Source organism: Periophthalmus magnuspinnatus, chromosome 24, assembly GCF_009829125.3.
Source record: "Periophthalmus magnuspinnatus isolate fPerMag1 chromosome 24, fPerMag1.2.pri, whole genome shotgun sequence".
Taxonomy (NCBI): Eukaryota; Metazoa; Chordata; class Actinopteri; order Gobiiformes; family Gobiidae; genus Periophthalmus; species Periophthalmus magnuspinnatus.
In genome coordinates, this window is record NC_047149.1 from 26,526,058 (window position 1) to 26,540,073 (window position 14,016).

Below are 14,016 nucleotides of genomic sequence, written 5' to 3' on the forward strand. Positions count from 1 at the left end.
ACTAAACCAGGACCAAACATGGACTAAGCCAGGACTAAACATGGACTAAACCAGGACTAAACATGGACTAAACCAGGACTAAACCAGGACCAAACATGGACTAAACCAGGACCAAACATGGACTAAGCCAGGACTAAACATGGACTAAGCCAGGACTAAACATGGACTAAACCAGGACTAAACCAGGACCAAACATGGACTAAACCAGGACTAAACCAGGACCAAACATGGACTAAGCCAGGACTAAACATGGACTAAACCAGGACTAAACATGGACTAAACCAGGACCAAACATGGACTAAACTAGGACTAAACTAGGACTAAACCAGGACCAAACATGGACTAAAACTGGACTAAACAAAGACCAAACCAGGACTAAACCAGGACCAAACCAGGACTAAACAAGGACTAAACAAGGACTAAACCGGGAGCAAATTGGGACCAAATTGGAACTAAACCAGGACTAAGCCAAGACTAAATCAGGGTTAAACTAGGACCAAACCGGGACTAAACTAGGACCAAATTGGGACCAAACCAGGACTAGACCAGGTCTAGACCAGGTCTAGACCAGGACTAAACCGCACACACTGGACTCATTTTGACCTCAGGAGCTGCTTATGTAATAAATCTGTTTTCATTCAAATAAAAGGACAGAAGAAGAGAGTGGAGTCCTGCGCTTGACCCACTGACCTCCATCTGGGTCAGAGGCTCCATTACGCCCCCCGTGGTCACATGATGTTATTACGCCCCCCGTGGTCACATGATGTTATTACGCCCCCCGTGGTCACATGATGTTATTACGCCCCCCGTGGTCACATGATGTCATTACGCCCCCCGTGGTCACATGATGTTATTACGCCCCCTGTGGTCACATGATGTTATTACGCCCCCCGTGGTCACATGATGCCATTACGCCCCCCGTGGTCACATGATGTTATTACGCCCCCCGTGGTCACATGATGCCATTACGCCCCCTGTGGTCACATGATGTTATTATCAGAGTTTATCTGGAGTTAGACGGATCTGTTTGGACTCGACAAAGAGGTAGATAATCCCTAAGACACTTTTACAAAACCATTATGAGGAGTAATGAGGACAGGAGGGACAGGAGAGACAGGAGCCACAGGAGAGACAGGAGGGACAGGAGAGACAAGAGCCACAGGAGGGACAGGAGGGACAGGAGAGACAGGAGAGACAGGAGCGACAGGAGCGACAGGAGAGACAAGAGCCACAGGAGGGACAGGAGGAACAGGAGAGACAGGAGAGACAGGAGCCACAGGAGAGACAGCAGAGACAGGAAAGACAGGAGCCACAGGAGGGACAGGAGGGACAGGAGAGACAGGAGCGACAGGAGCGACAGGAGAGACAAGAGCCACAGGAGGGACAGGAGGAACAGGAGAGACAGGAGAGACAGGAGCCACAGGAGAGACAGGAGCGACAGGAGAGACAGGAGAGACAGGAGCCACAGGAGAGACAGGAGGGACAGGAGAGACAAGAGCCACAGGAGGGACAGGAGGGACAGGAGAGACAGGAGAGACAGGAGCCACAGGAGAGACAGGAGCGACAGGAGAGACAGGAGAGACAGGAGCCACAGGAGAGACAGGAGCCACAGGAGAGACAGGAGCCACAGGAGCGACAGCAGAGACAGGAAAGACAGGAGCCACAGGAGGGACAGGAGGGACAGGAGGGACAGGAGAGACAGGAGAGACAAGAGCCACAGGAGAGACAGGAGAGACAAGAGCCACAGGAGAGACAGGAGCGACAGGAGAGACAGGAGAGACAAGAGCCACAGGAGGGACAGGAGAGACAAGAGCCACAGGAGGGACAGGAGGGACAGGAGGGACAGGAGAGACAGGAGAGACAGGAGCGACAGGAGCGACAAGAGCCACAGGAGGGACAGGAGGGACAGGAGGGACAGGAGGGACAGGAGGGACAGGAGGGACAGGAGGGACAGGAGGGACAGGAGCAGGGCCCATGTGACTCTATGTTCTGATCTGTTCTAATGTCGTTTCCTCGTCACAAACACCTGGAGTTGTGTTTTTTGTTTCACTTTCAGCTTCGGGAATTCACCAAACTACTACTGAACTAAAGGTAAAGGGAGTTATTATCATGAAAACACTGGGACTAAAAAGGTTGCAGGTTCAATTCCCAGACTGTGTTTTTATATGTCGATTTCAGATGTTCTCTCTTTATAAACGTGGGTTTTCTCAAGAAATCTAAAAATGCAGATACAGTACAGAGAATAATCCGTTCAACCTGAGTTTTTTTAGATTCATTTTAAAGCTCCACTATGTAACTTTTCAGGTTGGGACTTGTCTGCCACCAGCTTGTCTCCGTGGTGATGTTTTATGATCGCTCTAAATGTTCTTATCCATCTTTTATTTCTTTAGGGGTAAACTTTACTGCTCAAAAGTGCATTGAAAAACGTGTCTTCTTACGGCGTGTGGACTCGCCTCTCCACAGATCTGACACGTAACTCGGCCTGGTCGCATTAAATAACGTCAGAAAGTGGTGAAACTGTTTAATTCGCTGTCAATAAAACACTTTAAGACGTAAAATTAATATGAAAATTAATGTTATCGTCAATATTAAAGTAAATAATGAGAAGTTTGGCGATTTCTTTCCCTCGGCGTCACATGGAGGTTATGTCATCACGTCTTACATAAACGCGGCGTACGGGCGAGCGGTCTCCGGGTTCGCTTTAAAATGAGGTCAAGGTAACACGATTTTGACGCGTGTGTTTGTTCTGAGGCGTGTTGCTGTGATGAGTCAGAGACGACGGACGCCTCGCTGAGTCTGGAGACATTTCCACTTTCATTTGTTTTTTTTATTATTGTGTAATTTTGGCTTAATCTGGTGAAATAAAACCCGTCGTAAATGTAAATTATAGTTTCAAACCAAAAAGGAAGCAGTTTGTGAAGAAAAAGTTTTTAAAAATGTTGAAAATTACAGGAAGTAGAGAGTTTTAAAACACATCGATGAGTTTAAATATGATTTCAACTACTGTATTTTTCCAGAAAATAAGGGTCACTGTTTTCATAGTTTGTCCGGGGGCGACTTATGTTAAATTATTATTATTTTTGTGTGATCAAATTTTTATTGTTTACATAATAAAAAAAACACAATACCCCCCCCCCCCCAAAAAAAAAATGAAAATAAATAAATAATAATAATAATAAAATAAAAAAAATAATAAAAATTTTTTATGTTAAATTATTTTATTTTTTTTGTGATCAAATTTTTATTGTTTACATAATAACAAAAAAAAACACAATACCCCCCCCAAAAAAATTATAAAAAAAATAAAAATAAATAAATAACAATAATAAAATAAATAAAAAATAATAATAATAATAATAAAAAAAAGTTATGTTAAATTATTAAATAGATCCAGAGTAAACTTGTTGCTTGTTTTTTCTACTTTATTTATCTGATTAACTGTTAATATCTTACATTAAAGTCCCTCATATTCATATATTTAATTTAGTGTTTGTTCTTTATATTTTACATTTATTCCATCTCGGAACAAACTATTTTAAATTAGTTCCCGTCCGACCCTAATTAGTGACGCGCTCAGACGTCAGCGCTCGTTTACAAGATCAGAAATGAACTAAAACGTATAAAAAATGAACAACCTTTGACATTTTTATTGATATTTATTTATTTAAGACGACAGAAAGCCCCAGATGAACAATTATCCCGTCGTGGATGTCGGTTTCACGAGGTTTGTGTATTTTCATTTTGTAAGAATTTCATTTTAATATTTATTTTATTGTGTTTCTTTTCGTGTCTCTCGGGTTGTAACGGGGAGAATAAACCCTGTTTTTTTCCACCTCGAGCTCATATAAAATCCTTGAGGTGCTACAGTTAAAACACCAGACACGTGTTCAGTTCTGTCTGTGCTTCAGCTCAATAAATATAAATGTGTTACGTTAGCGTTAGCGTTAGCATTAGCGTTAGCGTGATGTACTGAGATTCAGCCTGTTGTTCCACATTTTATTATTATTATTAGAACTTGACTTTAAAGATAAAATGTCTGTTCTTGGACTGCGATTTTGTAAAATAAATTTCCCCAAAACTGTGACTTATATGTTTTTTTCTTCATTATTCTGCATTTTTATTTTTCATTATAGCGGCTAATTTGGAGCGGATTTACTTATTTGGAATTCCGACGGTGAGTATCATAGCAACCAAAGAGCCAATCCACAGCGAGAATGTTGAAGGTAACGCCTCTTCAAGTCCACACCGCTGGTTTAGCATTTACAGACACAATAGTGAAATAAAAACCCCAGGATCATGTAGAGGGTTAATACGAACATTTAAGACCAAAATGATGAGCAGGAAGTGCACCCATGATCACTTCCTGTTTGGAACGCGGCGGCTAGCAGGTTAGCTATGTCCATTTATATAAACAGTCTGTGTGGAGAAGCTAATCTGGTCCTAAATCAGATTTTCCTGCAGCGTGTTGCTTTAGTATAATTTAAAAAGGCATGAAAACCTGTCAAACCCACTTGATGACGTGTTTTTTCCTCGTGTATTTGTGGCGTGTGTGTTCTCGGCTGGTGTATTGTTGGCGTGTGTGCGTTCTCGGCGTGTGCGCGTTCTCGGCGTGTGCGCGTTCTCGGCGTGTGCGCGTTCTCGGCGTGTGCGCGTTCTCGGCGTGTGCGCGTTCTCGGCGTGTGTGCGTTCTCGGCTGGTGTGTTACCTGTGTGAAGAACGGCTCGTAGATTTCCACGCCCTTGTCCGAGCCCTGAGTCAGCACCTCCCTCCCGCGGTGCCAGCTGTAGCGCACTGGGGGGTTGGAGTTGGCCACACAGCGCAGGAACACCGTCCGCTCGTAGTAGAACTGCTCTTTGGCCTCGCCGATGCTCTGGTGGACGGTCACTATGGGGTCATCCAGGTCTGAGGAGGACAGGAGGACAAAAGGACAGGTCAGTGGACAGGTCAGTGGACACATGTGGAGAGGTTGAGATTTATAAACAGACACTTATTAAAAATGATTTCGGCTCCTGTGTTGAATGTGATGTTGTTCTGCTGGGTCAGGGGTCAGGGGTCAGAGTTCTCATGTCAGTTCAGTATAAACACATTTCAAGTTTGCTTTTTTTCACTTTATACTTTATTTTGTATTTTTTTGTATTATTTATTTTTTGGACAATGCAACCTGTTACACGTAGGGGCTTAGTTTAGCGGAGTTACATTAGCAAGGTTAGATTAGCGGGATCAGTTTAGCGGGGTCAGGTTAGCGGGGTCAGGTTAGCGGGGTCAGGTTAGCGGGGTCAGGTTAGCGGGGTCAGGTTAGCGGGGTCAGATTAGCGGGGTCAGTTTAGCGGGGTCAGGTTAGCGGGGTCAGGTTAGCGGGGTCAGATTAGCGGGGTCAGGTTAGCGGGGTCAGTTTAGCGGGGTCAGGTTAGCGGGGTCAGATTAGCGGGGTCAGGTTAGCGGGGTCAGTTTAGCGGGGTCAGGTTAGCGGGGTCAGATTAGCGGGGTCAGGTTAGCGGGGTCAGGTTAGCGGGGTCAGGTTAGCGGGGTCAGTTTGGCGGGTGTGACCTGAGAGTGCCGAGAGTCCAAATCGCTCTGAATGTGGTGCTCATTCAGAGGTCAGGGGTCAAGGGTCAGGGGCTGGGAGAGATATACGGTCACACTCATAGAAACCTCTGATCATCTTTTCTTTTGTGAACCTGTAGAAACTTTCTGGGACAATATTTACAAAAGTCTCTCCCTGCAACACCAGGTTTGTACAACATCGTCTTTATCCTCGGAAAATTCTAGACTCACAAATGCAAATGGACTAAAAACATTGAACGTCAGCGCCTTTTTCAGCGAGTCTTGAGTTTTGTAAAGTTCTTAAAAGATTCATTGTTTTAATGATGTTTAATGTTTTTATTGATACAAACGGCTCATGTGGAAAACCCTCGGCTCCTCTGCAGATTTGGTTTGTTCGTTTCCTTCGTTTCCTTGTTTTTCTTTCTTTTTTAAATTGCCTTTTCATTTGTGAACTGTAATTTGTATAACTTTATTAAAAAACAAAAAAAATGTAAAAGCAGAGTTATTTTAGCAAGGTTAGTTTAGCGGGGTTAGTTTAGCGGGGTTACTTTAGAGGGGTTAGCTTAGCGAGGTCAGGCTAGCAGAGTAAGTTTAGCGAGGTTAGCGCAGCAGGGTTATCTTAGAAAAAGGAGCTTTCATCTCTTCTTTTTGGCATAATCATTTTTAACATGAGAAAAGTCACTTAAAGGAGATAATAAGTTTTTCAGTGAAGGCCTGACCTCTGAGCGAAGGAAGAGACGGAGGAGAAATAAATGAGTTTAAGTGAAAAGAGAGAGAGATGAGAGGAAGAGGAGATAAAGTGCTACATTTACAGGAGGGAGGAGAAGAAAACATCCAGTAAAAGTCTGGACTCACCCTCTCAGTCAAAGTGTTTTTACTTTATGTTTAGTGTTTGTTTTTGTTTCCTCCTCTTCCTCCTCCTCCTCTTCCTCTCTCGCTCTTTCACCCAGCTCTACCTATCTTTCATTCTACTCTCCCTCCCTCTTTCCCTCTCCTTCCTCACTCAGTCTCTCTTTCCATTTCCATCTCTCTTCTTCCTCTCTCCTCTGTCCCTCCTCTCTTTTGAACGCACCACTGTTAAAGTCAGATGCCCTGCCACGGTCTGGAGGAGAGGGAGAGAGAGAGCAAGAGGGAGTGAGAAGGGAGAGGGGAGGAGAGGGAGAGAGGGAGAGATAAAGGAGAGAGGAGGAGAGGGGGAGAGAGAGAGAGCAAGAGGGAGAGAGAAGGGAGAGAGCAGGAGAGGGAGAGAGGGAGGGGGAGAGGAGGAGGAGAGGAAGAGAGGAGAGAGAGATAAAGGAGAGAGGAGGACAGGGAGAGAAAGAGAGAGAGAGCAAGAGGGAGAGAGAAGGGAGAGGGGAGGGGAGGAGAGGGATAGAGAGAGGGAGGGGAGACAGGAGGAGAGGGAGAGAGAGAGGGAGAGAGAAGGGAGAGGAGGAGAGGGAGAGAGAGTTGGAGTGGGGGTTAAATGAAGGAGGGAGAGAGGAGGACAGATCCTGCTGATTGGTCAGTTCCTTAAAGAAATGATCTGCTCCACAGACTTTAATCAGAGAGAGACGATCAATACAAACACACACATACACACACAGAGATACACACACAATACACACACACATATACACACAATACACACACACATATACACACACAGAGATACACACACAATACACACACACAGATACACACACAGATATACACACACAATACACACACATATACACACAGAGAGAGATATATACACACACACACAGACACACACACACACACAGATACACAGGTAGAAAAGGACCTATGTGTGTGGGGGTGTATGTGTGTGTGTGTGTATAGTATCAGTTCATTTCACAAACAGCAGAACAAAGTCTATGAGCCTGAGCTTTAAAGAGGAAATGAACAGAGGGAGAAACAGAAGAAGAGAGAGGAGCAGAGGAGGAGGAGACAGGAGGAGGAGAGGAGGAGGAGAGAGGAGGAGGAGAGAGGAGGAGGAGAGAGGAAACCCGGCGCTGCAGTGAGACGATGCTTCAGTTGTGTCTCGTATGTTTCTCTCACTTCATGTTTAACGTCCGTTTGTTCTAAAGCCACTTCCTGGGATTTTCCTCTGTGTTTGTGGAGCGACTGAAGAGAGAATGAACCACCTCTCTCTCTCTTTCTCTCTCTCTCCTCCATCTCTGTCCCTTTCTGTCTTCCTTCCCTCTCTCTCTCTTGCTCTCTCTCCCGCTCTCCCTCATTCATCCCTCTCTCCCTCTATCTCTCTCCCTCTCCTCTCCTCTGTTCTCTTCCCCCTTTCTCCCCTCCCTCTCTCCTCCCTCTCTCTCCACCTCTCTTCCCCTTTCACTTTCTCCTCTCCTCCTCCTCTCTCCCTCTCCTCCTCTCCTTTTCTCAGATTCTCCCTCTCTCCTCCTCCTCTCAGACTCTTCTCCTCCTCCTCTCTCAGACTCTTCTTCTCTCCCTCTCCTCCTCCTCTCTTCTCCTCCTCTTCCTCTCCTCTCTCAGACTCTTCTCCTCCTCCTCTCTCAGACTCTTCTCCTCCTCTCCTCTCCTCCTCTCCTCCTCCTCCCTCAGACTCCTCTTCTGTCGTTCTGGTCGAGTCGTCGCGGGGGTCTGTAGCTAACGTTAGCTCGCTGGAGCGTTTAGCCGAACACGCTCAGATTTAGCGGCCTGTGAACATCTAAACCTTCAATTACAAACGCTAACAGCTCCGGCGCCGTTTAAGCTACACGTCCAACGGAGCGAAACGTTCGGCTGATAAGAACGAGAGAACGACACACGGAAAACCTGGAGACGGAGAGAAGAAGAGATTATGAAGAAAGGAAAGAGGGCGGAGCCGGGATTATGAAATTTTTAAGCAAACTGCAGCTACAGGAACGACTCACAGTCACACACAGAGACAGAGAGACAGACACAGACACAGAGACAGACACAGAGACAGACAGACACAGAGACAGACAGAGAGACAGAGACAGAGACAGACACAGAGACAGACACAGAGACAGAGACAGACACAGAGACAGACACAGAGACAGACACAGAGACAGAGACAGACACAGAGACAGACAGAGAGACAGACACAGAGACAGAGACAGACACAGAGACAGACACAGAGACAGAGACAGACACAGAGACAGACACAGAGACAGAGACAGACACAGAGACAGACAGAGAGACAGACACAGAGACAGACACAGAGACAGACACAGAGACAGACACAGAGACAGAGACAGACACAGAGACAGACACAGACAGAGAGACAGACACAGAGACAGACACAGAGACAGACAGAGACAGACAGAGAGACAGACACAGAGACAGACACAGACACAGAGACAGACACAGACAGAGAGACAGACACAGAGACAGAGACAGACACAGAGACAGAGAGAGAGACAGACACAGAGACAGACACAGAGACAGACACAGAGACAGACACAGAGACAGACACAGAGACAGACACAGAGACACCCACAGAGACAGACACAGAGACAGACACAGAGACAGACACAGAGACAGACACAGAGACAGACAGAGGGGAAGTGTCCTGCTCAACGACACAACAGCAGAGTTCACCTGTGGGAGTCGCACCGTCGACCTGTGGGTCAGTGGATCTGATCGCTCGACCGATGTTTATGTCCAGAGGGATTTGAACCAAACACTCGACAAACTGAGACACAGACGCCGAAGATTCAAACGTGATCGTCCAATCAGATTTGTTTATTTCAGTGACACGTGTGAAACAAAGGAGCTGATTGGTCGAACGTTCGTCTGAGTAAAGATGTGATTGAGTGAGACGTCTCTTCCCTTTCTTTCTTTCTCCCTCTACCCCTTCTCCCTCTCGTTTTTCTCTCCTGTCTCTCTCTCCCTCCTCTCTTTCTCTCCCCTCTCTCGCTCTGTCTTCTCTTTCTCGCTCCTCTCTCTCTTCTTCCTTTCTCTCTCCCTTTCTCTCCCAGCTCTCTTTCCCTCCTCTCTTCATCCTCTCGCCCTCTCCTCTCTCTCCCCCTCCTCCTCTAGTTCACTCTCTCCTTCCTCTGTCTCTCTCCCACTCCTCCACTATCCCCCTCCCTCTATGCATTCCACCTCTCTCCCTCTCACCCCCTCCTCTCCTTTTCGGTCTTTGTCTTCCCCTCTCTCCCTTCCTCTCTCCCTCTTCTCCTCTCTCGCTTTCTCTCCCCCCTCTCTCCTCCTCCTCCCTCTCCCTCCCCTCTCTGTCTTCCCTCTCTCGCTCTTTTGCTTTCTCCCTCTTCTCTCTCCTGTCTCTCTTCCCTCTCTCTTCCTAGCTCACTCTCTCCTTCCCTGTCTCCCTTTTCCTCTCCTCCCTCCTCTCTGACCCTTCCTGCTTTTCCCGGTCTCTCTCTCCTCCTCCTCCTCCTCCCTGCTCTTCCCTCTCTTTCTCTCCGTCTCTCTCTCCCTCTCTTCCTCCTCTTCTCTCCCTCCCTGCGTCTCCTCTCACTTTATATTCTCTCATTTTACCCACAGACTGTGTAAACCATGAGTATCACATGAACCAAAGAGCCAATCAGGAGCGAGGCTGTGGAAGGTAACGCCCCTTAGCGACGCTGTCAATCAAACCTGTTGCTAACGCTATGATTTGTCTGTTATTAATGTTCATATCTTGATTTACAGACACAAAAGTGAAATAAAAACCCCAGGATCATGTAGAGGGTTAATACGAACATTTAAGACCAAAACGACGAGCAGGAAGTGCACCGTGATCACTTCCTGTCTGGAGCGCGGCGGCGGTTAGCAGGTTAGCTCCGGTCCCTTTATATAAACAGTCTGTGATGGGACCTGAGCGATACTTTTTTTATACTGTAACATTATGACCTGGCGACCGTCCAAACAGCAGCCCTCACCTTTAAGTTCCCCTTTAAGAGCGAAAAATGTCCCGTAAAACAAACACTTAAAGCGACGGCGCCACAAAAACCCGAGACGCAGATACATAAAGATCATGATCAAACTTTATAAATCCACCGTGTTCGTCGTAAGAACGAATCTGTTGAGCGTAAACAAACGTCCAGGACTCAGAGTTTAGAGACGATTAACTCTCATCGTTTTATCTTCATCCGTTTATCATTTACGGTCGAGGTCACACAGACGAGACGAGAACGAGAACGAGCAGAACGTTCATATTCTGTACGTTTGTGAAAACAGACGGAGCCGCCATTAGAACAGTTTGAAAAACCAAGTAGAATTAAATAATAAATTAATTAATAATAAAAAAAAAATCAAGATAAAAAATTAAATAAATGAATAATAAAAAAATAATGAATAATAAAAGTATAAGAAAAAATATTTAATTAAATAAATAAATAATAAAGAAAATAAAATGAAAATAAATAAATAAGGAAAATAAAATGAAATAAAATAAAATGAAAATGAAATGAAATAAAACAAAATTAAATTAATAATTCACTCAATTTAAAGGGGCACTATGTAACATTTCTGTCACCTGGTGGTCTCCATGGTGATTGTTTTACCTGGACTGGAGCTGTGCAGTGGATGTGCAGTTATGTCATTGTGTTAATATAATGTGCAGTTTTTGGCCTTTTGTGACCTCAGCCCTCAGGACGACAGAACGGAACAAATAAATAAATTAAATTAATAAAAAAAAAAAAAAAATGTTCCAGAGTATGGCATTAATCTGACAGGTGCGTGTCTCGGGGAGACGGGGCTAATGAGACGTGTGTCTGACTCGCCGCACGCCGCTCTGACGGAAACACGGGACGCTCTGTAATTTACTGTCCCCGCGTCGGCGTGCGTGTGATGGAGGTCAGACTGTTGCCACGGCGATGAGCGACAGACCCGCCCACAAAACCACAGCTCCGCAGATCTGATCTTTATGTGCTAATAATACATGTGTAAAGTCAAACAGTGAAACATGAACCAACGAGACGACGAGAGAACGTTTAAACAAGACCCACTGAGTCTTTATGGTCCTCATCTGTGACCACTGAGTCTTTATGGTTCTCATCTGTGACCACTGAGTCTTTATGGTTCTCATCTGTGGCCCCTGTGGATCATTCTGTTATAATTTACACATTTTAAATCACAATATTCATTTAAATAACTTAATACATTATTATAGAACAGGGAAAAAGACAGAGGACTAAACCGGGACTAAACCGGGACTAAACCAGGACTAAACCAGGACTAAACCAGGACTAAACCAGGACTAAACCAGGACTAAACCAGGACTAAACCAGGACTAAACCAGGACTAAACACGGACTAAACCAGGACTAAATACGGACTAAACCAGGACTAAATACGGACTAAACCGGGACTAAACCGGGACTAAACCAGGACTAAACCAGGTCTAAACCAGGACTAAACCAGGTCTGGACGGTGCGTGAGGATTTGACTGGTCGTATATTGTTTAAAGTTGTATTATGTAACTTTCCTGTGAGCTGTTCTTTCTTTACCTGGAGTCACATTGAAGTTATTCATCTCCATGGAGACCAGCAGGCGACGCCATGAGGACACATTACAAGTCAGATCTGTGTAACGGCGAGCCCACTCACAGTAACCACACAGATTTATCCAGGTGTAACTGAATAAATCCAAGATAGACACGTTTAATGCCATACTTTGGAACATTTTAGACAAAACAATAACACCTCCACGGTCACATATTCTCATCAGAAAAGTTACATGATGCAGCTTTATCTTTATTATCCTCATATGAAAGCATCTGCCGTGTGTTTGTTTGTATTTCTGTTTGTACCGAGCCGCCGCCGCCGCTCGCTCTTCAGGCTAACGCTAACGCTAACTAATTCCCACGCTGGGTCGCAGTCATCCGCTCTGGTTAAGTACAATTAGCGCTAATGAAGGTAGCGCCGCGGAGGAGTCAATGGGGCGACAGCCGACAGCAGGGCTCCAAATGGAAAGGACCGAGCCGGGTTTGTGGAGCATGGAGCTGTAATGTACGCTAAACGCCGCTACGCCCCCCATTACGGCGTTAGGCTTAATATATGGACATAAGACACAGAGCAGCAGGTGGAGGCGGAGTCTCGGCACAGGCCGGCGGGTAAATGAAGGGGTTATATAAAGACTTCTGGTGGTGTTAAGCCCCAGGGCAGCTATGGCAACAGAAACGACTTAAAACAGCCACAAAAAAATCATGAATGAACCTAAAAAATCTGAAATTAATTTGACCAAGACTTTGTGTCAATGTGAATCATTGTTAATTAAAGATTAAAGGGGAGTATTATGGAAATTTTTGTTATTATTTATTTTTCCTCTGAAGTTATAAATGTTTCCTCATCAAAAACCTGCATGAAGAGGTTTGAGGATTATTTTTATATATATAATTATTATTATTATTAATTTATTATCCATGTGTGTCAGGCATGATTTTGTATATTTATTATTACTACTACTACTACATTTTATTAGTACTATATGTATACTTTTTATACTATACTTTTTTATTTATTATTGTGTATTTATTGTACTTATTATAATTATTATGATTATGGTGATTATTATTATTTACATATTTTTTTAATCCTTATTGTGTATTTATTTATTTATTTTCTTTCTTTATGTCCATCAAAAGTGGATCTCGGGGAAACAGGTGGAGGTTTTAAAAAGGATTAAAAAAATATAATCAAACTGTAACTTGTAAAACTGCAGATGATCAACACTTGATTAAAAAATATAATCAGGTTTTAAACGTCATCCCTGCATGTCTGAGTAATCTAGTGATCTCTCCAGGGCCCTACTCAAACCCTCCTGGTTTAGCTGTAAGACTCAGTCCAAAGCTCCGCCCACAGTCTCCATCTGCTCCTAAACCCGCCCCTTTAACATCCTGATTCTGAGTTAAAGATGATGCTCTGCTTCTTCTTCCTTCTCCTTCTTTTTCTTCTTCCTTCTCTTTCTTCTTCTTCCTCTTCTTCTTCCTCCTCCTCCTTCTTCCTGTCCTTCTCCTTCTTCCTCCTCTCCTTCCTCCTCCTTCTCCTTCTTCCTGTCCTTCTTTTTCTTCTTCCTCCTCCTTCTCCTTCTTCCTCCTCCTCCTTCTTTTTCTTCCTCCTCTTCTCCTTCTTCTCCTTCTCCTCTTCCTCCTCTTCTTCTTCTTCTTCAGTCTTTTCTGTTTGTGTGAAGGAGGAGCCGCTGGAGGAGCCGTTCCCTTCGCCCTCAGCTCCCTCAGACCCTCCGTCTCACCTCCATCTTCCTCATGACACTTTGCTTTTCCAATTATGCTGCTGCTGGAGAAACAGAGCCGTGTGTGTGTGTGTGTGTGTGTGTGTGTGTGTGTGCGGGGGTGTGTGTGTGTGTGCGGGGGGTGGGGGTGTGCGTGTGTGTGTGTGTGCGTGCGTGTGTGCGCTGTGATAAACGTCCAGAGAGGAGCAGACAGCCTCTCACCTCCTCCTGCTGACGAGCGGATCCAATAACGAGCAGCGAGTGGAGTGTGAGTCGACTGCAAAAACAACAGTGTGAGGAGGCTCTTAAAGGGGATGTTCTTAAAGGGACGGTAACACATTTT

The 14,016-nt window shown here is 45.0% G+C and overlaps 1 protein-coding gene across 1 annotated transcript in view; it reads right to left on the reverse strand.

Moving 5' to 3' along the window:
* The window catches only part of LOC117392581 (MAM domain-containing glycosylphosphatidylinositol anchor protein 2-like), a 324,052-nt gene that overhangs the window by 176,185 nt on the left and 133,851 nt on the right, over window positions 1-14,016 (reverse strand). The window contains exon 4 of the mRNA XM_033990674.2: window positions 4,706-4,902. Coding sequence (XP_033846565.2) covers window positions 4,706-4,902 — 197 coding nt within the window. The remainder of the gene's footprint in view (window positions 1-4,705; window positions 4,903-14,016) is intronic.